Source organism: Marmota flaviventris, chromosome 15 (assembly GCF_047511675.1).
Source record: "Marmota flaviventris isolate mMarFla1 chromosome 15, mMarFla1.hap1, whole genome shotgun sequence".
Lineage (NCBI taxonomy): Eukaryota > Metazoa > Chordata > Mammalia > Rodentia > Sciuridae > Marmota > Marmota flaviventris.
The window spans coordinates 1,085,001-1,110,641 of NC_092512.1; the positions used below are offsets into that span (position 1 = coordinate 1,085,001).

Sequence of the window (25,641 nt, forward strand, 5' to 3'; positions counted from 1 at the left end):
AAATATATTGCACCCAAATTGGAAAGGAAGAGTAAAATTATCTTGCAGGTGACATAATTATTTTGCAGGTGATAAATTTTATAAACAAAAAACTGTAGATATGCTGCCAGACAATCTGTTAGGACTGAAAAATAGATGAAGCAAATGGCAGCAGCATCTTCTCTACGATACAGGCCAAGTGCCAGATGGTGCTGTGGCCTGGCCCTCCCCATCCAGTGTGATGGGATGTGATTCTGTCCCATGTGCTGGGGTAAACAGATCCAGCTGCTGGTGGGAGACTCATGCTGGCGCCTTGGCCAGTGGAGCAAGGGGTCATTATGGAAGAAAGAGCACGCAGGAGTCCATGAAACTTCCTGCTCCATCACCGAAGCAAACCAGGTCGCTAGTATTTTGTTTCCTGGAGGAACTGCATCCATTAATGCCAACATGGAAGGTAGGGAAGCAGGAGCAGTCTCCAAAGCATCACCATTCCACTCGCTTGTCTGGCCTTTGCATAAGCAAATTAACAAAGACAGAAGAGGATGCACTCCAGGAAGCTGAATAGGCGAGGCACTCAGGAGCACTGGTCGCTGGCTGTGGTCTCTTTACTGCAACAGGTCGACAGTTCCTGGCACTTGGTAGGCAGATGCAAAACCAGTCGCCCTCAATGGCAAAGACTGCAGTGCACCCTCACCCTCCTACCCAAGGCCAGGGCTACTCTCTGAGCCTCTGTCTTAATATATTCATAAAGACCAGGTAGGCAGAACAATGCCCCCTTCCCAAGATGTCCACACTGTTTCCTGGAACCTCTGAGAGTACAGGGAAAAGGGGAGTTAAGGTCCCTGATGAAATAAGGTCACTAATTGGCTGACCTTAAAATGGGGAGATGGTAGTGGTGCACGGCCAGCTACTCCCACAGACTCAGGAGGCTGAGGCAGGAGGACTGCAAATTCAAGGACAGCCTGCAACTTAGTGAGACCCTGCATCCTAATAAAAAACAAAAGGGCCTCGGCTGTAGCCCAGGGGCAGAATGCTGACCTGCATGAGAACCTGTGTTCAACCTGAATACCAACAAAGAGAGAAAGAGAGTGGTCGGGGGATCCTCCATCACCACCTAGATCCAGTGCCACCGCAGGTGGAAGAGGCCGAGGGAGGCGGAAAGGGCGAGCCAGAGGAAGGAGATGAGACGGGTCCAGTCGCTGACTCTCGAGAAAAAGGGGCCTCAAGCCTGGGGGCATGTCAAGAAGCTGGAAGGGGGCACACAACAGATTCTGCTTCAGCCTCGCCAGGTAAGAGCACGCCCTGCTGCTCCCTCGCTGGAGCCCAGGAGGTACTCAGTGTGGTGGTGGTGGTGGTGGTGTTTTGGTGCCGGGGATTGAACCCAGGGGCACTCGGCCACTGAGCCACAACCCAGCCCTAGTTTGTATTTTATTTAGAGACAGGGTCTCGCTGAGTTGCTAAGGGCCTTGCTTAGTTGCCGAAGCTGCTTTGAACTCGTGATCCTCCTGCCTCAGCCTCCTGAGCTGACAGGATCCTAGGGGTGGGCCACAGCGCCCGGCTCAGTGTGCACTGTTGTAAGACCTAGGTTCTCAGTAATCACTGCAGCAAGGAAGAAGGACAGGGACAGGGTCATCTTAACACTCTGCTGGCCCAGGTAGAGGCTGCAAGGCTGGGTCTGGGTTTGCCTGGACATCCTAAGGTGAGGCATACATCACTGCACCTAGTGCCTCCATTCAGCAAGGAGGGCCCAGTGCTCAGCAGCTCCCAGGACCTCAGAGGCACACTGTCCCTTCAGGAGACGCTGCGCTGGTCCACACACTGAGAGGCCTGGGAGGGCTTCTGGGGAAACAGAGGTCAGCTGAGGCGTGACTGCCAGCCTGCATGGACCTCACACTCACAGACGCAGCCTTCGAGGGTGTGGGAGGGAAGGGTGCCGCGCAGGCCCCTGGGCCACTTCACAAGCTGGCTTTCTGCTTCATGGTCCTGGCATCGAGGACACAGCAGAGTGCATGTGGCCAAGGGTGGCGAGGGGCAGGCTGGATGGGGTGAACAAAGCACACAGCTCACACATGTCCACCACAGTCCTCTGGGGGCAGAGGACGATGAGCAAAGGGTTGTGCAGGGTACCCAGTCACCCCCTGCACCAGCACCAATCCAGCTGCACTGCCACCATTGGCAGCCCCTGTGCCAGAAGGTCCCGAGGCCAGCAGTGAGGGGCAGACCCAGTGGGTCCCTGGCCACCCACTTGCCGTGGATAGGAAGACAGAGTGGGCACTGGCACAGACAGAGCTAGCTCATCAGGACCCTCAGATGGACAAGTCAAGCCAGCAGGGATGCAGAGGTCTGAGGAAGGTGTGGCCTGGGCCCCCCGAGGCAGAGAGTGCCACCACAGCAGGTACCTGACAACCTGGTGGACATCACAACTGTCTTGCAGATGCTGGCCAGCAGGCCCCTAAGGGAGAGGCTACAGTGACAAGAAGGGAGTCTGTGTGGCCCAGCAATACCAGCCCAGGATAGACACTGTCCTGTGGAGTGAATTCTCCTCACCAGGTCATCTGCTCTGGCTGAGAGTCCAGCAGAGGGTCAGAAAGCTGGAAAGATTGGGGCAGCAACAGGGCAGGGAGAGATGTGCTCCCACAGCCTCTAGGACAGTCCCAGAATGGAAACTCACTGTGTGGTGGTGGCCACCAGTCCCTTATGCAAAGGACACAAGGACTCACTCCCACAGTGCATGAGCCTGGGACCACCACCACAGGGTGGTGCCTACAAGTGCCCTCAACTTCAGTGCAGACTAAGCCTGCACCAGAGATGGGGCAGCTCCAAGCAGTGCCTTCCACTGTGAAGGAGCAGCCTCACTCCAGCCAAACTGGACACCTTACTGGACGTACTTACAGGTTCTTCAGACACGCACAGCCCCAGCACCCCAACAGCACTTCTCTGAGCTGGGACCCACGATCCAGCAACAAGAGCCGGCCAGCGAGCTGGGTTTATAGGTGGTGTCCTGGTTCATGCCCTGTAGAGCAGCTGGCCTTCGTGCAGGATGGGGTCAGCCCTCTAGGGCCCACTTCCCAGGACAGAGAGCAGAATGGGGACATCCAAGCCTCCCTCCCCTGACCCCAAGAACAGGCCCTGACAGTGGCTTTCTCACTGGGACGTGGAAACAACTGGTGACTGCAGCATTGACACAGCTGCGGTGCTGGCCCTGCTGAGCACACTGCCCTGGGGCCAGCCTGGCCTGCACTCTGCTACCTAGCATTCTGCCTGCCTTCAAGCACAATCTCCAGCTCAGGGCATTCTCCCAACTCATCTGTCTCCACCACGCACTGTCCACATGGGTCAGTCCGTCAGGCATATGCAATTATCATAAAACAGCATCAGTCCTCACAGGCCTTCTCTGGCCCCCGTGTCCTTTTTCAGGGATGGTGTAGGGTGCCTTTATGGGATGGGAGAGCCACTTGCTTCCTCTCCTCTGAGGATTCTACTAAAAGAAGCAAAGTGGGAGGCAGTGGCCCATGAGAGCAGCTGGGAGCCCAGGGAGGGAGAACAGGGAACGCAGGGAGCCCCCTGGTGGCGGGGCGCGATCCCCGGGGACCAGTCTGGGACCAGGGGTGGAGAAGTTGTTTTTGATGCACTGGCGAGCTTCAGGACACCCAGGAGGGGGCTTGGCGGCAGCTGAATGCAGGGTTGGGGCGCAAGCGCAGAAGTCTGAGCTGAAGGTGAGCCGGAGAAGGAGGGGCGGGGTGAGCAGGCCCAGGACAGGAGCCCTGGGAGAACGCGCGGGCCCAGAGGGGAGCACCCTTTCCCGCCAGCGACACACGCAGATCAGGTGACGCCCAACCACCAGGAAGGCAGGAGAAGTGGAGGGACAGGGCGTCCCTGACAGGCCACTCAGGCGGTAGGAACAGGAGGGGCTTGCAGTGCTGCACGCGTGAAGACACAAGTCCTCGCGAATACCCGCACATGCGCACTCGCGCATTCGCCCATACCGTGCCTGCCTGCCCAGGGAAGCCCCCTTCCTGCCTGCCCTCTGAGAGGACGCGGATAAGAGGGGTAGGCGCTCACCTGCAGCGGCCTCAAGGATCTCCTGGGGTGTGGGCCCCCTCGGCTCTCGGCCTGTCTTCCTCTGCGACTGGCTGTTCTCTCCTCGTCTCCCTGGGGAAAGCTGCAGTCAGGGTGGTCTGGGTTTGAAATGTCCCCCACCACCCATCAACCTCAGGAGATATTTATGACACGGGCATTTATGGGACACCAGCAGGGCTGCTGTGTCGCAGCTTGCAGGGAGCCACAGCGGAGGTAATGTCATTACTGAGACATTAATGAGCTGGCCCACAGCATCCTCCAACTGCAGAGCCTACCTGACTTGGGTCACCCTCAGGGCCAGCAGGCAGAGCTGCCCTGAACTTGGGATGGGAAGCCCAGGCCCTGTGAGTCCTGGGTGGGCATGGTGCAGCCTGGTTAGGACCACCATGCTGCTGGCCCTCTTGCAGTCTTGCTGCAGGCTGGTCCCTGCACCCATACTGTCCCCCACCCTGTGGTCAGAACAGGGTCCCTCTGTCTTCCAAGCCCTTCCCATCTCTGTCCAACTCATTGCTTCCAGGCAGGAACTCCTGTCTGCTTCTGAGCTTCTGGGCAGGGCTGAGCAGGAGGAGTGTGGTGCAGGGATGGGCCAGGCAAACCAGTCCAGCCAGTGTGGCGGGCTGCTTGGGGTGGGGCCTAGGGCGGGGGGGGGGGGGGGTGTCAGCATCACCCCTCTCCTGGCAGGGGAGACACTAAGGAGGCCATCTAAGGCCTCACCTTCCAACAGAAAGGCCAGTGTTGGAGCTGGCCCTGGACCCCACTGCCACCCGGGCGGAACCCAAAGGCAGGACTCGTGACAGCTCCTGGGCTGTTTCAATGGGCAGGGGAGCTGGACTCCCAGTTAGGTCCCCACCTGCTCACAAGAGCAGACCAGCCTCTTCCTTTCTGCCCGTCTCAGTCCTCAAAACATTCTCTGGGCCTTTGAAGAACTGGTGTCTTCACCAACCCACAGGGCCGCTGGACACCACAACGCTCGGACAGTGGGACCCTGTTCCTCCACAGAACCCAGGCGAGCCCAAGCCCCAGAGGGGCTCCACTGAGCCTGCTACCCAGAAAGTGCTCAGGTGGGCTGGGACTTCACTGGGATGGTCTATGCCTGTGAGGGACTGAGTCCTAATGGTCAGTGTGGCCAGCACACAGCTCCTGGCCCTATGGCTGGAATTTAAGTTTCCCGCCACCAGGGGTGGGGCGGGGGAGCGTGAGGGGCCTGGGTGCCGCCCAGGCAGGACCAGGCAGGCCGCTGCTCACTGCGGTCTAGCTGCTGCAGCGCCTCCAGTTTCTCAGTCTCCCTCCCAGTCTGGCCAACGAGGCCTGTGGCCCGTGTCAGCACGTTAGTCAGCTCCTCGGCCTGGGTGAGCCACTGTGCCGCCGAGTCCCTATAAACTCCTGGCGTGGCCCAGCCCTGCTGAGTGGGGCCTGTGAGGCCCTAGGCAGAGCCAGGAGCTGCGGTGCTACGGGTGCCGGCCAAGGGGCAGGGAAGGCACTTGGGACGGCAGGAGCCCAGGGCTGATCGTGGCGGGGGAGCAAGCAGCCCACCGTGGCCTCTGGATGCCCCCTGAGCTGCCGTACTGAGGCAACCAGTGGATGAGCAGGCCCTCCCCTGGGGAGCAGACACCTGGGGAAAGAGGCCCGGGATCCAGGGCCATGTCTGGGAAGCGAGGTCGAGCTCGCAAGCCCCGAGGCAGGAAGGCAGGCAGGGCCCCACAGGCCACCAAGCAGCAGGGCCCCGGGGCTGAGCCCCCGCCCCCCGCTACAGGGGGCCCTTGGGACCAGGCCAGGGTGGCCTCTACAGGGCACGTGACCAGCACACAGCTGGCTTCTCAGGGACACCCCAGGGCAGCCAGGACAGAGCAGCCAGAGGCAGCCTGGAGGCCAGTGCAGGCCACTGCTGCGGGGTCTGAGCTGGTGCTGGTCCTCCCTGAGCACATGGAGGGCCATGAAGCAGGGGGCCCCATGCCGGCCCTGGGCCCCGAACTGCTAAGGCTCCATGAAGTCCAGCTGTGCCTGGCCCAGGAGCAGCTGCTGCTGGAGGATCGGCGGCGACAGGTCCAGCTGCAGATGCAGCTGTGGCAGGAGGAGCAGCTGTGGCTGCAGCAGCTGCAGGAGGAGCAGCTGTGGCTGCAGCAGCTGCAGGAGGAGCAGGCCTGGGTGCACATGGAGGGGCTGCAGCTGGCCGTGGCCCTGGAGCAGCTCCGGAGTGAGGGCCTGGAGGTACTGCAGACCCAAGGCCAGGTAAGGCCTGGAGAGGGTGTGGGGAGGGGCCCAGGACAGCCTGTGGGCATGGTGGTCACTGCATCCGACAGATCTGTGAGGGCCCAGAGGCCAGGTTGGCTGAGGAGCTCTGTGGGCTGTGTTCATATTTGCCAAAGGAAGCTGGCAGGGCTGCACAGGGCCTTGCCAAGACCAAGGACGCAGTCCACCTAGGTTTCCCAGTGCTAGTGGGCAGAAGCTGCCAAGGGAGGGCACTTGGTCAGCGACAAAGCTGTCCCTGCAGAGAACCCAGACATCCTAGGTCAGGGAGCCTGGGCAGTGGGCAGGCTGAGGCATACACAGCCTAGGTGGGCTTGCTCTCCAGGCAGCAGAGCGAGGAGCATGCTCCCCTACCCCCAGCCCCTGTCTCCTAGACAGCTTCAGGTCGGCCTGTCCCGCCCCCTGTTTGCTGCAGTGCAGTACCAGGGCCTGAGATCACAGAGGCAGCACGCCGTCCCTGTGCCCATTATCCTCATTCCAGGAGGAGTGTCCGCCTCAGACGCAGCTGGGGCTATTTTAGGTAACTAGGATCTAAACCTGGCTTGGGTTGGAGGAGTCACCACCTCCCCTCCAGATCCTGAGCAATGGAATTCTCTGGGCTGGGCCCAGCTCAAGCTGTAGAGCCCCATGTGGGGTGGGTCCGCGCTCTCTCAGCAAGCACAGACCCCAGGCAGGCCTGGGAGCAGAGAGCCAAGAGATGCCACCTGGGAGGTATTAGCAGCAGTGACAGAGAGTGAATGGCACTTAGAGCAGGGGTGATAACTGCTGAAGTAGGGTGGGCACGGGGAGGTCCCTTTCCTGATGCTCAGCAGGAGCTAGCCCAGGTGAGCTGTCCCTTTCCAGCCACAGAAGAGCAATTATTGAACTTAACCTAAGAATTCCCAACTTGGAGCCAAGACCTTTCTCAAAGCTGGCTGTTTTGTTTCAGTGGTGTTGAGGATTGAACCCAGGAGCATCCTACCTTTGAGCAATATCCCCAACCTTTTGTTTATTTGAGACAGGGTCTCACCAAGTCGCTGAGTCTGACCTTAAATTTGTGATCCTCCTGCCTCAGCCTCCCCAGTAGCTGTTATTACAGGTGTTGAGCCACCATGCCCAGCTCAAAACTGTTTTCAACAACGGGGGCCCTCTCACCCATGTGTGCCCCTTCCCATCGACATGGATTCTAAAGCTGTGCCCAGCCCTTACCACAGCCCCAAAGGTGCAAGGCTCAAGGCCAGGGGTTGGGGTGGCATCTGGGCTCTGAATGTGAGCATATCCATCCTAAGCCCCATTCAGAGATCCCTGGATACCACTCTCGGAAGGAAGGGCCTTCTTAGAGGGGGTCTCATGGCTGCAGAGGGTCATAGGTCAGTATTTGAGTGGCAGTGCCCTGGGGTCAAAGGGTGTACTCACCAACAGCAGCTCTTGGCTGGGGCCAAGGGGGTGATGTCTGCCACTTCCCTGATGCAGCTGTGGCCCCCCCTTTCTTACTGTTCATTCTCCTGGGAATGGGAAGAAAACACCCCGGGAGGGTATGATTAGAGGTGCAGCAGACGGGAGTAGTGGGGAACAGCATCACACCCCACATGGGTCTGGGTGGGCAGGCAGCAGAAACATGGACATTCTAGCACACTTCCCTGCCCACGGCTTACGGATGTATATTCCCAGTAGCTTGAGCAGGGTGTGTGGCAGGAACACATCCCATCCACTCTCACGTGCCTGGCTTGGTCCATCCTGCTGGGACCCTGGGATTTAGTGGTCAGCACCCATCTCCCTGGTCCAAACCACTTGGCTGCCTAATGAACTCGTCTGAGGACCCCTCCACACAGACCTGGCACCCCTCACACCCGCGCCTCCCTACCCTTAGACCCTCTCTTATCTTGGCTCCCACAGACGCTGTGGTCGGGCCCACCAGGCTCACCCCACAGCTCATTCCCCGGGGAGGCTCCTTGCCTGGGAGTTCACCAAGCTCCCCTCACACACAAGGGACTCGCGCAGTGCCACTGCCCAGAGCTGCTCTGACCCCACAGGAGTTCCAGCACACCAGTGGGATGCTGCTGGATGGGAAAGGAAATGGAGAAACTGGGGGTGACCCTGAAAACAGGATGGTCACTAGAAGACAAAAAGCAGGGGTGACTGAAGGCTGGCAGGCAGAAAGGACTCAGGCTGGATGTCAGGGAGTGAGCCCCTGGGTCGGGAATGGTAGGACAGATGGGCTGGGCTGAAGTGGGGGAGGACCCTATAGGAGGGTCTGAGGGAGAACTGAGCCTCCTGTGTGCAAGCTAGAGGTGGTATGTGTACCCTCGATGTGCATAAGGTCCCCATTCCTTGTAGGAGGTTGGGACTTAGAGGGCCCCCAGTACATGAGAGACTCTTGTTGCACATGTAGGGCCAAGTGCATGTGAGGGGAGGTTCCCTGTGCTTTCAGAATTGGTGTATGAGCAGTCATGAGGTCCTGTTTATGTGTGGGGTGGGTCCCTATATGTATGGGAGGGGTGTGGTACATAGTCCTGGTGAGTGGACAGCATGTGTGAGGTTTGGTGTGCTTGTAAGATCCTGTGCACATGAGGGATATCCTGTGCTTGTGGAGTCAGAGTGCAAGGGGGGACCCAATATGCATGTGGGGTCCCATATGTGCAGGGGTCTGTGGGTGCAGGGTCCGCTACATGTTTCGGCATCCACTATGCCTGGGGATAATGAGAGGGGACCGCCCCCGACTGGTGGGGACACCCGTATACACGGGGTCCCCAGGTCGGGCCCCGCCAGGGCTCGGCGCCGCCCCCACGGCCTCACCTGCCTCACCTGCCTTTCTCCGAGCCCCGAGGCCAGAAGCCCCGCCCCCCGCGTCGGGCCCGCCTGTTTCCTAGCGACTGAGCCGGAACTTCCGAGTCACCCGGACTTCCGGGGCGAGGGTCAGGGGTCAGAAGTAGGGGCTTCGAGACTTGGCTCACAGATGGGCAGCAGGGGGCTCGGGGACCTTGGAGTGGGCGCCCTGATGGTCTCGGGCGGCGCTCTGCAGGGTCCCGGGCGCGGCTCGGGGCCCGGGCGGGCCGGGGTCGGGGGTGGGGGCGCGGGTGGGGGTCGGGGGCGCGAGGTGGGGTCGGGGGTCGGGGCGGGGGTCCGGGCAGGACGGGCGCAGGAATGCGGGCGCGCCGCGGGCGGAGCCGCCCCGCCCAGGTGCTGCCCGGGCAGGCAGGAGGCAGGAGCGCGGGCGGGGCGGGGGCGGGCGCGTGAATCAGGCCGGGCGGGCGCGCCGGGGAGTGGCTGCCGGACCGACCGGACCGCGAGGCCGCTGGGCGGCGGTCGGCTCCTGCTGCCCCTGTGCCGAGACCCCGCGCACCTGGCCAGGTAGGACCCCCTCCCGGGCCGGAGCGGGCGGGCGCGGAGCGCCGAAGAGTTCGGGGCTCTGCGCGCCCTCACCTGGGCTGGCGCAGTGTGCGCGGCCGCGTGCGTGGGGCTGGCCGGGCCTGGCCTGCGGGGCCCGGCGGGGGACGAAGGGCCGGGACGCTGTAGGTTTCTGGGTGAGACGCCCCCTACGACGCCGGCCCAGGAGGAGCCCAGAGCGAAAGGGTCCGGGCCCCTGCTAGAGACCCGGCGTCTGACCGGCTCCTGCCTTCGCGGCCCGTACTCTTCCTGGGAGCCATCCTCCAAGGCTGCCATGGACTGGGGTGGTGTACTGGGCAGGTAGAGCGGGAGGCCTGTGCCGCTTGAGCCCATGTTCCTGGACTGGAGTGAGCAGATGAGGCACCTGGCCTGGACAGCCGCTAACTTGCTTCCTGGGGTACATGACACCCTTAGGTCCTGCTGTGCCCACTCCGCAAGCTATAACTCATGGACTTCCGGTCTGTGAGCCCATCCAGCCAAGGTCCACCTCCCGGCTTCCTGATCCTGCCCCTTCCCTTGCCTCAGTCTTTGACCACTGGTTATCTCACTTTGTGTAGGAGCCCAGATCCTTCCCAGGGAATCTCCCTTCCTGCCCAGGTAGGAAGGATCGGGTCCTTGAAGTGGAGGTGAGGGCCTTTAAGGCTCTTTCAGGCTTCAGGTCAGAGGTCAGCCGCAGAGGATTCCTGCTGAGTCATTGGTCTGGGTGGGCTAGGCCCCTTCCTCCCTCGGGGCCCAGGTGGGTAGGTAAATGGGGAGAAGCAGGCTGATGGGGCTTCACTGAGGAATGGGGAGTGGCCATTTCCCAGTCCACAGTCCAGGGGGATTTGTGCCCTTTAAAGAAACAGGCCAGGGGTAAGGTGATTGGAGGTGGTAAGCATTGCTGTGAGGCCAGGCTCCCGCGGGTGGGGGGTGGCCAGGCAGGATGGGAACTCCCCTTCAAACCAGTAGTGCCTGTGGGAAGGCTCCTCACCAGAGGTCACAAACTGGACAGTTGTCCTCCCCACTCCCGATGAATCTGTTCCCTTCCCCAGTGAAATCTGAAGGAACAGCAGTGGCCCTTCCAGCGTGTCTTCCCCACGCCTCCCCAAATAGCAGGCCGGTGCCTCTAGGCCTGTCCAGTCAGACACTGCCCACATACAGCCTGACCAGATAGTGGTAAATTGTTGGTCCTGCCACAATGGTCAGATGCAGTGAGGCCCGTCCAGGCAGACAGGCCAACACTCAACTCACAGGTGGGCTGCCAGGCCTGCTGCTGCACCACAGGACTGCGCCCCACCCCACACATCAAGCATGAAGGGAGACTGTGTGGTCAGGGCAGTGCCCCAAGAAGGAAGAACAGTTTTTCCTGGGACAGGTGGGCCAGGTGGCATTCCCCGGCAGTTATAGGAGTGTCCCCACCTCAGCTCTGTGTCACATTCTGTCTTAGAATGTCACCCCCAGGAACACCAGGTGGCACAGGTCCCAGGGTATGCATAGCAGAGCCTGACCCCAACATTCTCAGGCAGGTATGGCTTCCAACCCAGTGTAGGCCAGGGCCCCATCCTGTCAGCACTCCTGGCCACACCTTGGGGTACACTCTTCCCCCTAGGCAGAGCCACTTCCCCATCTGGGACTGGCATCCAGTAACCTGTGTGCTAAGCAGAGCAGGAGTCTGCCCCATCCCGGAACAGGAGCAGTGGGGACAGGGTGAGCGGTTCTGGGTGCTCCCACAGGCCTAGAGGCCACAGTCTCTAAGTATATTCAGTGGTCATGCTGGTCAGCATCCTAGAGGCCAGCCACCAAGCGGGGAGATGTGAAGGGCATGAGACTGAGCCATGGAAAAGGCTGATACCATTCTTAGTCTCTTAGTGAGCAGGAGGAAGACAGTGACCTAAGGAATTGGAAAGGTCCCAACTGCCATGGGGCTGGGCTAGGCAAGGACACGACGGGAGGGTATGAAGTGCAGGCCCTATAGCAAAGGGCTGTGGTCCAGGGAGGTTTCATCCAAGATGAGACAGTGGCAACAGGTGGGGGTGCTGGCAAGCAGGAACGAATCCCAGGGGTCAGAGCACTGGGAGGTCAGTGAAACCCTAAGGATGGGAAGAGGTGTGGCCCTGGGCAGTGGGTGGGGCCTAGGGCTATGCCATCCCAGGATGAAGTCACAGCCTGGTATGTCCCGTCAACCCTCCTGGCTGTGCTGTATGGTGGAGGTGATGGCTGGAGAGGCACAGCGGCTAGTCCGGGGTCTCCCAGGCAGCAGGCACAGCACTGCCTCGACCAGTGGGCATGGCGCTAGGGACCACAGCAATATGAAGGGGCTGCTGATAGTGAGTCCAGCGAGGGTTGTGTTTGTCTTTGAACCAGCCATCAAACTGTTAGAATCTGTTTTTATGGGAAAGGGCTCATGAGAGCAGGACCCCTACCAATAAGGGCAGAAGAAGGGGAACAGGGCTGGGATTCCTGTGACATGCCTGGCACTTCTGATGTCCTTCCAACTAGGGGGCATCCTAGGCCTGGGGAGGCCTCCAGGTATGGGCTGAACTCCAGTCCACCGAAGTCTCTGGAAACCCTGTGTGAGGGTAAAGGAGCAGGCCCCAGTGCCCCTGCCCCTCATTAAGGTGTCTCCTCTCCAGGCCCCTGGCCCCAACATGGCTCGCCGCTCTCAGAGTTCCTCGCAGGGGGATAACCCACTGGCGCCTGGGTACCTGCCACCTCACTACAAAGAGTACTACCGCCTGGCGGTGGATGCGTTGGCAGAGGGTGGACCAGAAGCCTATAACCGCTTCCTGGCTACAGAGGGGGCACCCGACTTCCTGTGTCCTGAGGAGCTAGAGCATGTGAACCGCCACCTACAGCCCCCACAGCATGCTGCCCGGGAGCCCCCTGAAGGCAGCCCTCCTGATGTGGACATGGATGGCTCCTCAGGCACATACTGGCCAGTGAACTCAGACCAGGCAGTTCCTGAGCTTGACCTGGGCTGGCCCCTGACCTTCGGCTTCCAGGGCACTGAAGTCACCACGCTAGTGCAGCCACCGCCACCTGATAGCCCCAGCATCAAGGATGAGGCTCGAAGGATGATCCGCTCTGCCCAGCAGGTGCACGGTCGCAGGCTCTGTGGGCAGTGGGGGAGGGTGGCCTGGGCTGGACCTGGAAGCATAAGGAGGAGGGAGAGGGGGTGGAGAAACAACCAGCACCAGCCCAGAGGCGAGCCAGGACTGCCAGCCCGGCCTTCCAGGCTTCAAGCTGCAGCAGGGGCTTCCTGGCAGGTTCTTCCAGGTCACTGAGGGTTGGGCCAAGACAGGCTCTGCACAGGGTGGCTGGTGGTTGATGTCCAGAGGCTCTGGGATGTTGGTTCTCTCCTAGCATGGATTTGTCCCAAGAATTTTCTAGACTTGCCTGATGGGCTTTGGCCAGCTCAGAGCTTCCTCCCCTCCCAAGCAGATGGTGAACAGCAGAGATGGCCTGTTAAACCAGGGTCAGCTGCTAAAGACCCCTGTTCTCCTCCCATCCCAGGGCAGTGCCCCCTTCCTGAGAACAGACCTGGAGCCTGGGCCTCAGCCCTGACATCCAGTCTGGGGTTAGCACAGAAGAGATTGCAGGGGCTCCCCTTGACCCAAGCAGGATGCAGGCCTTGTCCCTGCCTCTGCTCCCATGTGGGCCACCCACTCTGCTAGCAGCCCCATGACCCCTGTCAGGTCCCTTCCTCCTGACCACCTTCCCAGACATGGCTGCTAGGGAATGGGGTTCACATGGTTCATAGCTCTCCCTTCTCCTGGGTAGGTTGAAGAATGGGGTGGGGACCACAGATTCCACCCTCCCTCCTGACTTGGTGCTTGCAGGTGGTGGCCGTGGTGATGGACATGTTCACTGATGTGGACTTGCTCAGCGAAGTGCTGGACGCTGCTGCACGCAGGGTCCCCGTCTATATCCTGCTGGATGAGATGAATGCACAACACTTTCTGGACATGGCGGAAAAATGCCGAGTCAACCTGCACCACGTGGATGTGAGTGAGTGGACAGGTGGGGTGGACCGGGAAAGACCCTGGTGAAGACCTAACTCCCCTCCCTCCTCAGTTCCTGCGTGTGCGCACTGTGGCTGGCCCCACCTATTATTGCCGCACTGGGAAGTCTTTCAAGGGCCACGTGAAAGAGAAGTTCCTGCTTGTAGACTGTGCCGTGGTGATGAGCGGGAGCTACAGGTGTGCGGTGTGCCCAGCTGGGTGTCGGCCCCTACCCCTCCCCTCTCTGGAGCCTCCCTGGGTGTCCCCGCCCCTCCTCACCGGGAGCACTCCTGTAGACCCTGATAGCCTGGCCTGGCCCAGGTCCTAACACACCCTGGGACTCTGTGTGTCCCACCCGGCGCTGCAGGCCAGCGCTCCCTCACTCCGTTCCTTGACTCTGACCCCCACCCACTCACCCACAGCTTCATGTGGTCCTTCGAGAAGATCCACCGCAGCCTGGCACACGTGTTCCAGGGAGAGCTGGTCTCCAGCTTCGACGAAGAGTTCCGCATCCTCTTCGCACAGTCTGAGCCCTTGGTGCCCTCAGCCGGGGCGCTGGCCCGCATGGACACTTATGCCTTGGCTCCATACTCCGGGGCTGGGCCCCTGGTGGGCATCCCTGGGGCGCCAACCCCTTTCTCCTTCCCTAAACGGGCACACCTGCTGTTCCCTCCGCCCCGCGAAGAAGGCCTGGGTTTCCCCTCCTTCCTGGACCCGGATCGCCACTTCCTTTCGGCCTTCCGCAGGGAGGAGCTGCCCCGGGTGCCCGGGGGCGCTCTGGAGCCGCATGCAGGGATGCGGCCACTGTCGCGACGGCTGGACACGGAAGTAGGGCCCAGCGGGGAGTTCGGGGGCCCACGGGGCTTCTTCCAGGCGCGGCACCTGGAGATGGACGCCTTCAAGCGGCACAGCTACGCCGCGGCCGACGGCGCAGGCGCTGTGGAGAACTTCGCGGCTGCGCGGCAGGTGTCCCGACAGACGTTCCTCAGTCACGGGGACGACTTCCGCTTCCAGACCAGCCACTTCCACCGTGACCAGCTCTACCAGCAGCATTACCAGTGGGACCCACAGTTCGCACCCACGCGTCCGCAGGGCCTGTTCGAGAAGCTTCGCGCTGGCCGCCCGGGCTTGGCTGACCCGGACGACTTGGCGCTGGGCGCTGGGCCGCGCTTCCCCGAGCTTGGCCCGGAGGTGCACCAGCGGCTGGAGTACGTGCCCTCCAGCGCCTCGCGCGAGGTGCGCCACGGCTCGGACCCTGCCTTCAAGCCTGGTCCTGGCGGCCTGGAACCCGGCGGGGCCCTGCGCCCCAACCTGGGCCAGCGTTTCCCATGCCAGGCGGTGGCGAGGCAAGGCCCAGACGCTGCTCCAGAGGCAGAGCCCGAGCGCAGGCCCGGGCCAGAGGGGCGAGCGGGGCTGCGGCACTGGCGCCTCGCCTCTTACCTCAGCGGGTGCCACGAGGATGTGGGTGAGGAGGGCCTGCCCACACCCATGGACGCTGACGTCTACGAAGATGACGTGCTGGCTCCTGGGGGCCGGGCGGCCTTCCGTGTCCCTGCCACCTTGCCAGTCAAGGGCCTGTTGCCAGGCCCGGGAAGCGGTGGCGGCGACAGCTCGGAGCGCGAGGGCTCGGAGGAGGCAGGCCTGGTCAAGCAGGACTCGTTCCGCTCACGCCTAAACCCACTCATCCAGCGCAGCTCCAGGCTGCGCTCCTCACTTATCTTCGCGCAGGCTGAAGGCTCTGGAGGCGCCACAACTGCCACCACTGAGAAGGTGCAGTTGCTGCACAAGGAACAAACGGTCAACGAGACCTTGGGTCCCAGTGGAGAGGCCATGCGCTCCACCGCCTCTGCTAAAGTGGCCGAGCTGCTGGAGAAATACAAGGGTCCAGCCCGTGACCCAAGCGGCGGGGGAGGTGCGGTCACTGTCTCCAGCCACAGCAAGGCTGTCGTGTCCCAAGCTTGGCGGGAAGAGGTGACCGCAGCCGGGGGCGAGCACCGCAGCCTGGAGAGCTGCTTGCTTGACTTGCGTGATTCCTTTGCCCAAAGGCTACACCAGGAGGCGGAGCGGCAGCCGGGAGCCGCCTCCCTCACGGCTGCTCAACTTCTTGACACGCTGGGCCGCAGTGGCACTGACCGCCTGCCCTCGCGCTTCCTCTCTGCCCAGGGCCGCTCCACCTCCCCGCAGGGGCGGGACAGCCCCCCGCCAGAAGTGCCTGCCGCACACCAGGTGCCCCTTTCTGAGCCCAAAGGGAGCCCCACCTCAGCCTACCCAGAGCGGAAGGGGAGCCCCACGCCAGGGTTATCCAATCGGAGAGGCAGCCCAACTACAGGATTTATTGAACAGAAGGGCAGCCCCACCTCGACCTACCCAGAACGCAGAGGTAGCCCGGTACCCCCTGTGCCTGAGCGCAGGGGCAGCCCGGTACCCCCTGTGCCTGAGCGCAGGGGCAGTCTCACCCTCGCCTCATCCAGTGAGTCTCCTAAGGTTGGGCCCACAGAGGAGGTGGCTGGAGGCCCCATGGAAGTCCTGCGGAAAGGCTCCCTCCGCCTCAGGCAGCTGCTGAGCCCCAAGAATGAGCGTCGCGGGGAGGATGAGGGCAACTTCCCAGTGCCACAGGAGAATGGGCAGCCAGAGAGTCCCCGGCGACCATCTTTGGGCCGAGGTGATAGTACAGAGGCTACTGCAGGGGATGAGCGGGGCCCAAGGGCGCGGCTATCCTCTGCCACAGCCAATGCCTTATACAGCAGCAACCTACGAGATGACACTAAGGCCATCCTGGAGCAGATCAGCGCCCATGGTCAGAAGCATCGTGGGGTTCCAGGCCCAGGCCCAGGCCCAGCCCACAGCAGCCCGGAGCTGGGCCACTCACCAGCTCCTGGAGGCCTGGCCCCAGACATGTCCGACAAGGACAAATGTTCAGCCATCTTCCGGTCAGACAGTCTGGGTACGCAAGGCCGGCTGAGCCGCACCCTACCTGCCAGCGCAGAGGACCGCGACCGCCTACTGCGCCGCATGGAAAGCATGCGCAAAGAGAAGCGCGTCTACAGCCGCTTTGAGGTCTTCTGTAAAAAGGAAGAGGCTGGTGGTTCTGGGGCAGGGGATGGCCTGGCGGAGGAGGATGCCAGGGACAGCAAGGTGGGCAAGTTCGTGCCCAAGATCCTGGGTACACTCAAGGGCAAGAAGTGAGTGTCCTGGTCCACCAGCCCGGGCCAAGGTGCTTCCTCACTGCCACCCTGCATCTGCTGGGCAGGGAGCTCCGGGTCCCCGTGTTTGAGTGGCAGCCACCATCCCTCATTCCAGAGCAGCCAAGGGGCCGGACTGGACCCACCAGAGCTCAGCTTCAGTGGGTTTCCCTGGCAGCTGCCCTGTCCTGGCCCTGGCCTGTCCTCCCAGGGTTTCAGTCCGCGGCCTGGTGCCTTTTCTCACCAACCCTTGCTCCTCTGCCCCCTCCTCTCCTGCTGCTTCCATTTCCCTGGGCTCAGATCCCCTCTGGACCTTCACTCACCTCAGGGACCCTTCTCTCTGTGCCTCAGTCCTGCTTGCAGGGACCCAACACTTGTGCCTCAGTCTCCCCAGCTCTAGGGGTCTTTTGTCTCCTCAGGGATTCCGTTTTCAGGGCTCTCTTCTCAGACCTGTGGTTCTGATGCCAGCCACTCCACCCTGCCTCCTCGCCCCTGTCCTTCACTGGCTCCCTCTCTCCTCCTGGTGCCGGTCCTCTTGTGGGGAAGGAAGGACTGCTGCAGACAGTTTGTAAAGGAAGAGTGTGGTTGGACCCAAAGGAAGCTTTTCTTGGGAGGCACAGGGCAGGCCTCTGAGAAGGAGGGATGAAGGGGACCCCAGAGGGGCTGCCCTGCTGCCCAGACTGCAGCTGCCTCAGCCAAGTCTGCCCCTCGCACAGTAAAGTCCTGGGTGGCCAGGGGGAGACACCAGGAGGCGAGTCCTGGGCTCTGCAGCATAATAAAATGGAGTCTGGACTGACACCCTGAAGCCAAGTCTGATTAAGTGGCTCCCAGACAAGTGCCACACCCCAGAAGGGTGGGATGTGGCACACTTGTCCCTGAGCTCTGGCCACCTTCCCCAGGGCAGAGGTCCTGGGAATCCCTGCAAGTGGGGTGACCCTTGCCCTGCAGGTGCCCAGAAGACCCTAGCTCCACCTTGCCCTTGATCCTTTCCTGTTTCATCACCAACATGCAAAATCTGTCAAAGACACTCCTGGTTTACCATTCTTATGTCTTTTTTCGTCTCCGTTAATTTTGGGGGGGAGGAGGGGGTACCAGGGATTGAACCCAGGGGCACTTTAGCACTGAGCTACATCCAGCCCTTTTTAATTTTATTTTGAGACAGGATCTTGCTAAGTTGCTGAGGCTGGCTTTGAGTTCGGGATCCTCCTTCCTCAACCTCTTGAGCCACTGGGATTACAGGCATGTGCCACCAAGCCCAACTCCACTAAATCATTTTAATTGATTGGGAATGACATGTTTTGTCACCAAATGCTTAGAAAGGCCCTGCTAGTGGGGGCTTATGTTGTGAAAGGTGTTTCTGTGTTCTGTTATTTCTTTTCAGATAAATTTTAAAACAAAACAAATCTAAGTCCCAGTAGGGAAAGGGTATGAGAAACAGGACAGTAAGCGAAGGGGATGGTTCTGCCTTAGGCAGCTGGAGGAGGTAGACCCGCGTGACTTGGCAGACCACTCACTGCTTGGGTCCCAGAGCCACTGCTCAGGAAGGATGACCACAGGGACTTCAGGTCAGGAGGAGGAGGCCTCCTGGGAGCCAGGAGAGCTCAAGCCTTTCATGGCCTTGTGCTTGCTGTCCGGCTTCTGCTGGTGGCCAGGTCTCCTAGTGTGCCACTGTTCAGAGTGGACAGGCTCTCCCCTGAAGGAGAGGAACCGCTGCACTCTCTATATCTTGACAAATTAGACACTGGAACTTGCTGTTGCACATTCTGACATTAACAAAAACAATGCCCCCCCCCCCCCAACACACTGCAACCACTAGCCTTAGGGCCTTCCCCTGTGGACCTGCCCCTCCTTCCCTGCCAGGAGCACTCAAGACCACACCTCTGAGTCTCTGCAGAGCCTCTCCACGTCTTCCATCGGCCCTCCCCACCTCACCTGAGCCCTCTAGGCACTCTGGGAGCACTCACCTGGGGTTCCCTGGTCACCAGCCCCAGGGGCCACCCCCCAGCCCTACCTTGCAGCTCCTGTCCTGAGCTATTCCTGCTCTGCTGCCCAGCTCCCTGCCCACAGGACTGCCGCAGCCTGCTCTTCTCCCTTTGGGGCTATGCCCGAGGCTCTGGAAACACCCCTGCCTCCAGCAGCCCACTCAAGCTACCAGCCACTTGGCTCCATGATGGGCCTCCTGTCTGCCTAGGTACAAACCACCCTGTGACTGCAACTCTGAGCCACAAAGAGAAAGTGGTGTCCCTTTCCCGCCCTAAAACCTTGCTGGTGACTGCAGCAAGGTGCAGGTGGTTTGTACCTAGGCAGGTTTCTCTGCTTTCCCAACCTTGCAGCCCAGGCCAGTGTCCCCTGCCCCTGCCCCAGCCTGGTCCTTCCTGCCCGTTTTCCTTCACAGAGCCAGTCACTGCAGATGTGAGCTCTGCCAGCAACACACGGGGAAGTGGCCTTCCTGTGTTCTCCAGCCAGCCCAGGGTCAGGTGGACGTGCAGCACCCAGGACACCCACTGGCCACTTCAGTCTCTTCAGCCCTCACACTGCTGGCCTGGACTCATACCAGGCTCTTTGGCAGTGACTAGAGGAAGTAGCCTTGAGCCCAACAAGACATATCCACCTCCTACCAAGACCTGGACACACAGCAGGGGCCACCGTGTGTGGTGCCCAGGCTGCAGTCACCAGCAAGGTTTTAGGGCGGGAAAGGGACACCACTTTCCCTTTGTGGCTCAGAGTCGCAGTCATAGGGTGGTTTGTACCTAGGCAGACAATGAGTTCACAAATCCCTGAGCCACGGGGCCATCCTGGGGGCAGCCTGGGCCTTGTAGCAGGGTCTGGGCTCTGACGGTGCTCAGAGAGAAAGGCAAGCGGCAGGCACCAGGGCACCTAAGACCATGGGCCAGAAGCTGGTTCCAGGTCACCCTCCCGGCCAGTCTTGGGTGGCCCTGGTCTAGAGGGAAGCCCTGGGTGGGGTGCTCTTGGACGGGAGCTGCAGGGTGACAGAGTACCAGGAGGGGCAGTCCTGGACGTGCGGTGGAGGTTTCAAGATAGGGAGAGTCGGTCCTCGGAAGAAGGTGGGCTCCAAGAAAGGGCTGGGACATGTCCGCTGGGGGTGTGGCCCAGGAAGGAACCCCACACCAGAGTGGGCTGACACAGAGGGCTTTATTCAAAACAGTCATCAGGTTTGGGGAGACCGTGTCTGCTCCCCCAGAGAGGCCCAGGGGAGCTCCCAGAACTCAAATGCAGCCCAGCAAAGGAAGGAGGAAGAGCGCTGTGTTGCAGCAGGGCGGCGAGGCACGTGGGCCCCTCACGCGTCAGGTCCAGGAATCAAGGGCAGGCGGTCCAGCGCTGAACGGCACACTGTCCCATAAGCCTGGGAGTAGCCCCCAAGCTCAGCCCTGGCAGCTCCCTGCGCCCCCTGCCAGGCTGAGGTGCCAAACATCCTGCGGCCTGGCCGGGGTTCCGGAACCTCCCAGGTGGGCCGGGGTGAGACCTGCACACGGGGAGGGTCATTATCAGACGAAAGGGGCGCGAGTGGGCACACAGGCTTCTGGGAGAGACTGCCAGGCTCACCTGTCGCCCACCAGCTGCCCTCAGCCCACCATTCAGGGGCCAGTCACGGCGGATCAGGGCCTGGTTGGTGGCCTGGGCTGCGGCCTGCAAGGTCAGGGAGGGTGCCATGCCTCTCAAGCTACTGATCTGGGAAGGCGCATGTCACAAGATCACTAAAAGGCACAGTGGGAGGCTCCCGCCATGCCCACACGCCATGACTTACCCCTGGAGGTGTACAGGGGGGCTCTGCCTTAGTCCTAGGGGACCTTTCCCACCTTCCTGGGGGCAGAGGTTGGGGCTGGGGTGCCGAGCTCGGTCTAGGAATGTTCCTGGTCGCACCAGAGGCTTCTGTGGGGTTGGAGATCAACCCCCAGAGTTAGATCCCCTCTGCACCTTGGTGGCCCCACACAGCAGGACCAGGGGTCGTCTTCCACATGGGAGGTGGACAAAGTTCACACACCCTGCTCAGGGTCACCATCAGGGCTACTCTGAGGCCTGGAACCAGGGTTCCTCACAGGCATCCCGGACGCGATCTGGGGGATGGCTCTGTGATGGAACAGGTGTCCCTGAGCCCAGGAGGCCCTGGCCTCTGGCCCCAAGGCCGTGCTCCCCAAGATCCCCTCTCTTGGCCCACGGCTGTGGCCCCTTCTCTCCAGGATCATCTGCGGAAGGGGAGGGTGTTCAGAGGTGCGAGGTGTGGGCATGGGGGAGCACTAGTTGTCCCTGAGTCAGGAGGACTCCAGGGTGCACAGGGAGAGGGGCAGTGGAGGCGGAGGCCCGAGCACCTGGTAGAGGCGGCTGCGATACTCGGAGGCAGAGAGCTGGTCTCTTTCCAGCACCGGGAGCCACACTTCCGTCTCACGTGTCCACTCACGGCTGGGGCCGTGGAACCTTCGGGTCAGAGAAAGGTGAGACCTGGACTGCAGAGCCAGAGCCCAGAGCCCCTCAGGCTCCCCTCCCCCTCAGCGGGGGGCTGGCCCTGGGCCCCAGGGCTGCCTTCCCACCCTCCTACCTGCGCACGTAGGGGTGCTGCAGGGCCTGGGCTGCGCTGAGCCGCTTGCTGGGGGCAAACACCAGAAGTTTCCTGAGGAGGTCCAGGGCGTCTCGGGGGGTGTCTGGTGGCAGGATGTCATCCAGCGACTGCCGTGGCCTGCGGGCAGTTGCCTGTCATCTCTTCTCCAGGGCCCCCCAGGGCCCCCTCCCCAGATCTGTCTGTGCCAGACCTGCAGGCAGTGGGGAGAGACCCCTGCCTCACCTTTCAGTCTCCTCTGCAGGCCTCCCGTGGGGAACCCTTGGGGCTCTCCCCACAGAACCCTCATCTGGCAGAGCTATGGCAATGCTGGGGTCTCCTCACTCTTACCCTGACCCCAACAGGCACAAACGGGCCCTTGTGCCAGGCACAGGAAGCTGGCTTGCTCCTGAGCCAGCCTCCCTGCCCCACAGCTGAGCACCCCACTCACCGGGATCCCAGGAGGTGCAGCAAGGTGCAGCTGTAGCCTGCGCCGAGAGCCCGGAGGTCTGTGGGGGGTGGTGGTGGAAGGAGGTGTGACCAGGTGTGGCTGCGGGGGTGGGACAGCTCAGGGCGTTCTGGGGCCAGCCATCTCTTCTGATGCCAAGGACTGCAGCCTCTTCAGGGCTTCTGACATCTGGTGGGGCTCCACCCCACCAAAAGCTAGGCATGGGCCCCCATGAGCCCCCTCTGAGCTGATGGGTGCCCACAGGTACACCTGCCCTACACCCTCACACCCCAGCCCAGTGACGGCCTCCTGGACCAACCCTTGCGGTCTCTCCCCTGCAGAGCAGAGGTCTGGGAGCAAGCGGGCTCTCCCCTGGGTTCTGGGAGTAATTCCCCTGCCACAGCCTCACCCCTGCCACAGCCTCCCCTCCTCTCTCTGCACCCCCTGCCCTGCTTGGCTCTGTGCCCATGCTGCACCCCATATCCCTCAGCAGGGTGAGGACCTTGCCCCCACCTGGCTGGCCCCTTCGCGTGGCCACTCGGCCCTGTGGCCAGTCCTGCCTCCTTCGCCATCTGCAGTCTCCCCGCCCTGGCCCTGGCAGCTGCTTTCCGGGCGCTCCGTTACCCAGGGCCTGCCCTTTCCAGTCCTCCCAGGGCTCCGACTCCGGACCCTCTTCCCTGCACAGTCCTGGCCGGTCGCGCACTGTCTCCCCACAGCCGCACTCTCTGGCCCTCCGCCTCTGGGTGCCCAGTCGGACCCCCCATGCTCACCCTCCTCAGGCGGCGGCGGGACGGTCTCCAGGATCAGCTGCAGCTGATGCACAGTGGAGGTGCCCGGGAACAGGGGCTGCCCCCTCAGCATCTCTCCCAGGATGCAGCCCAGGCTCCACATGTCCACCCCAAGGGTGTACCTGGGCGGGAAGGGGTGTGGGCAAGGGGAGCTCAGAGGCAGAGGTGAAGGTACAGGGGCTTGGAGGTGAGGTGCGGACAAGTAGGTGGGCCCAGGTGTAAGGAGGCCTGGGGGTGCCCATCAGAACAGGAGGGCAGGCCGGGGGAACTGGGGGAGAGGGTGGGGTGGGTCCGAGGTATCTCACGGTTACCAGGGCGAGGACAGCAGCACCTCTGGAGCGCGATACCAGCGAGTGGCCACATACTCGGTCAGGGCCCCGCCCTCAGGCCCCTCGGGCAGGTTGCTCAAGGAGCGAGCCAGGCCAAAGTCGCAGAGCTTCACCCGGCAGGTGGCATCCAGCAGCACGTTGGATGGCTGGAGAGACAGGTGGTCTGAGGGCCGAGAGGGCCAGGGGTGCATCCGGGTGGGAGCTGGGGCCGCGTGGTGGCAGCTTGGGCTCAACCTTCTGGTCCCGGTGGATGACGTGGCCTGAGTGCAGGAACCTGGTGGCCTGAAGGAGCTGGTAGAAGATGAAGCGCTTGTGGGTGTCCTCCAGCACGCTGCCCTTCCGGATGACAGCATTCAGGTCAGTGTCTGGGGGGGCAGCAAGGATGTGCAGGTCAGTCAGGGCCAGCAGAACTCGCTGTGCCACTTAACCCGGCCTGGTCCTTGGTGCTTCTACGTCCTGCTCACTGTTTGCACAGCGGTAAGGGCTTGAGGAATCATCTCTGCACTTCATTGCATGTTGCCCTGCCTGGTTTTATAAAACGAGTGGAAAATTTTAAAAGTAGCTCCAAACAAAGCAGGACGGTGCGGGGGGTGGGGACAGGAGCTCCCCACCGGGCTCTGGTGGTTCCTCGGGTTCAGGACACAGAATGTGAGTGCTGGCCACAACAGGGACTTGGGCAGCAGAGGGACACAGGCAGTCCTAGGATCAGGACAGAGTGGGGCAGGAGCTGACCACAGCCTCGCTCACCCATAAACTCAAACACCAAGTAAATGTCCCTGTCGTTCTCTGCCGGGATCACATCCAGGAGGCGGATGATGTTGGGGTGGTCTCCAAACTCCTGTGGAGAGTCATTTCAGGCCAGGGACTTGCGCTGGGAGTGACGGGGCCAGTTCCCCTCTTTTCTGGGAAGAACTGCCCCTGGGTAAGGGAAGTAGGCCCCACAGCCTTGCCACTCACCCGGAGGAGCATGATTTCCCGGAATGTTCTCTGGAAGAGACAGAGATACCCAAAGAGGCTGTTTGTCACCCAAACACCCCCTGCGCCAGAAACACCGGGGCCCCAAACCTTCCGACAGCCCCAGACACCCACAAACCACTCATGCTTCCAGACACCCACAACTCACCTGGGCATCTGTCTTATCTCTAAAGGCATCGAAGATTTTCTTGATGGCCACTACCTCACCAGTCCTCTGGTCCACTGCCTTCCACACAATGCCGTAGGCCTGGGGAGAGGGCTCTCAACTTGCTGGGCCCAGGGCTCGCCCACCACCACCACCCCTGTCCACCCAGGCTGCCCCCCTCCCACCCTGGACCCTGGGTCAGGGAGAGTTGGACTGCAGGGAGGCCTGGATCCCATGGCTACAGGAGGAACTTCCAGAGGAGGACACTGGGCAATGGGGTCAGGGAGTGGGTGAGAGCTGGAGAGGTGCAGGGGGCAGCACCAGGCCACAGGTGGGCACTCTGGACAAGACCAGAAGCCCCTCCATCTTTGGGAGACTCCCACACCCTATCCAGCCACTCAGCCAGTCCTGGGGACTCCCCTTGAGAACTCACCCTATCTCACCACTTCCTGCCCTCCCTGCTGCCCCTGCCCTGGCCTGTGCCTCCAGGGATCACCACCCTGCCCTCTTACCTAGTCTCCTAGCACTTCTGCCTACCACCCCCAGGTGAATCCTCCAGAGTAGGCAGGTGGGAGTTGTAAAGAGAGTACAAACGACTCCTACAACTCCCAGCTGTGGACAACAGTAAGTCAAAGTCCTGGCTGTTGCCAGAAGCCCTCACGCAACAGGCTCCCTCATGACCCCACAATCCCAGTATCCACCCCCTGTTTCCCTTCCACTCACTCACACACAACTGAGTGGTTTCTCCAACAGCTAAGCAAGTTGTTGCCCCAGGGCCTTTGAACCTGCTGTTTGCACTGTCCAGTCATGTCCCCTTCACATACAGAGCTGCACAAGCTCACACCCACTCACAATGCGAATACACAGGACCCCACAAGCGGTTCCGACTCCCACCCCTTACCCTGGCTCATGCCTTCCTAGCCCTAGCCTTGGCCCTGGCCCTGCGCTTCTGGGCCCTGCCAGGATCCGCCCTTCCACTCAGCGACTGAAGTGCCCTGACCTCCCAGAAGCATCTGCCGTGCACCAGGAGAGGTGACACACCCGGCTCCTCGTGCCTGAGACCGCTCGGGGGCCCATCCATCACCTGCCTCCGGGAAAAAGTCCCTAGCTGGTCACGGCTTCCATGAGGAAACTGAGGCACAAGGGGCTGGGGACCTGCGTCATGACCCCCCTCCAGCCCTCGCACTCACCCCCTTCCCGAGCCGCCGCTCGAGCAGGTATCTCTGGGCTACGTGAGCGTCCACCTCCGCGGCACACATGGCGGCGCCCGGGCCTGCAGGCTCCGCTGACCGTGGGTGCGACCTGTTGACGGGTTGCCCTGGGAACCCGGGGCGGCACCTCCCCGCGCCAGCGCCGGTGGGCGTGGTCTGCGGCCGCACCTGCCCGGGCGCCACACCGCTGTGCCCGGTGCGCGCCGCCCAGGGGAGCCACCTCCGTCCCAGCGGCGCAGCGCCCTCCGGGGTCGCCCCACCCTGCCCCCCCCCGGCTCCTCCCGGCTCTGGGACGGTGGCAGTAGCTTGGGGCGCCGCTGGCAGGCAGCGCCCGCCATCCCGGAGCCTTGCGGCCAGGG

At 61.7% G+C, this 25,641-nt stretch overlaps 3 protein-coding genes across 5 annotated transcripts in view; 1 reads left to right on the forward strand and 2 right to left on the reverse strand.

The window, feature by feature from the left end:
- Iqank1 (IQ motif and ankyrin repeat containing 1) overlaps window positions 1–10,005 on the reverse strand; it is a 34,741-nt gene extending 24,736 nt beyond the window's left edge. Inside the window, exons 1-4 of the mRNA XM_071602415.1 lie at window positions 9,892–10,005; window positions 9,709–9,821; window positions 7,702–7,790; window positions 4,042–4,131 (exon numbers count right to left, since the gene is read on the reverse strand). Coding sequence (XP_071458516.1) covers window positions 4,042–4,131; window positions 7,702–7,790; window positions 9,709–9,821; window positions 9,892–10,005 — 406 coding nt within the window. The remainder of the gene's footprint in view (window positions 1–4,041; window positions 4,132–7,701; window positions 7,791–9,708; window positions 9,822–9,891) is intronic.
- On the forward strand, window positions 9,465–17,861 carry Fam83h (family with sequence similarity 83 member H). The gene is made up of 5 exons (XM_027952484.3): window positions 9,465–9,636; window positions 12,285–12,746; window positions 13,491–13,655; window positions 13,726–13,850; window positions 14,075–17,861. The coding sequence occupies exons 2-5, from the start codon at window positions 12,300–12,302 to the stop codon at window positions 16,836–16,838; spliced, it is 3,501 nt and encodes a 1,166-aa protein (XP_027808285.3). The 5' UTR covers window positions 9,465–9,636; window positions 12,285–12,299; the 3' UTR covers window positions 16,839–17,861.
- Window positions 17,862–20,002: 2,141 nt separating this feature from the next.
- Window positions 20,003–25,360, reverse strand: Mapk15 (mitogen-activated protein kinase 15). Of its 3 annotated transcripts, XM_027949524.3 has the most exons (14): window positions 25,262–25,360; window positions 24,075–24,173; window positions 23,909–23,938; window positions 23,699–23,789; window positions 23,186–23,316; window positions 22,934–23,097; window positions 22,605–22,744; window positions 21,838–21,895; window positions 21,390–21,527; window positions 21,163–21,268; window positions 20,838–21,039; window positions 20,601–20,725; window positions 20,399–20,524; window positions 20,003–20,318 (listed from the first exon to the last, which is right to left on the reverse strand). In XM_027949524.3, exons 1-14 carry the CDS (start codon window positions 25,328–25,330, stop codon window positions 20,133–20,135), a joined length of 1,665 nt encoding a protein of 554 aa, XP_027805325.3. In that variant the 5' UTR covers window positions 25,331–25,360; the 3' UTR covers window positions 20,003–20,132. The 3 variants fall into 3 exon arrangements, with proteins under 3 accessions (XP_027805325.3, XP_071458487.1, XP_071458488.1); XM_071602386.1 differs by having other exon boundaries at window positions 20,003–20,524; XM_071602387.1 differs by lacking the exon at window positions 25,262–25,360 and adding an exon at window positions 24,584–25,145 and having other exon boundaries at window positions 20,003–20,524.
- Window positions 25,361–25,641: the final 281 nt, after the last annotated feature.

Excerpts from the sequence above, each read along its gene's own strand:
- Fam83h (XM_027952484.3), top strand. The coding sequence starts at position 12,300 with ATGGCTCGCCGCTCTCAGAGTTCCTCGCAGGGGGATAACCCACTGGCG. Across the intron at positions 12,747-13,490 it reads TGATCCGCTCTGCCCAGCAG|GTGGTGGCCGTGGTGATGGA; the intron begins GTGCACGGTCGC and ends TGGTGCTTGCAG. Across the intron at positions 13,656-13,725 it reads TCAACCTGCACCACGTGGAT|TTCCTGCGTGTGCGCACTGT; the intron begins GTGAGTGAGTGG and ends CTCCCTCCTCAG.
- Mapk15 (XM_071602386.1), bottom strand. The coding sequence starts at position 25,330 with ATGTGTGCCGCGGAGGTGGACGCTCACGTAGCCCAGAGATACCTGCTC. Across the intron at positions 21,896-22,604 it reads CCCGCCGCCGCCTGAGGAGG|ACCTCCGGGCTCTCGGCGCA; the intron begins GTGAGCATGGGG and ends CACCCCCCACAG. Across the intron at positions 21,269-21,389 it reads CAGCACCCCTACGTGCGCAG|GTTCCACGGCCCCAGCCGTG; the intron begins GTAGGAGGGTGG and ends TCTGACCCGAAG.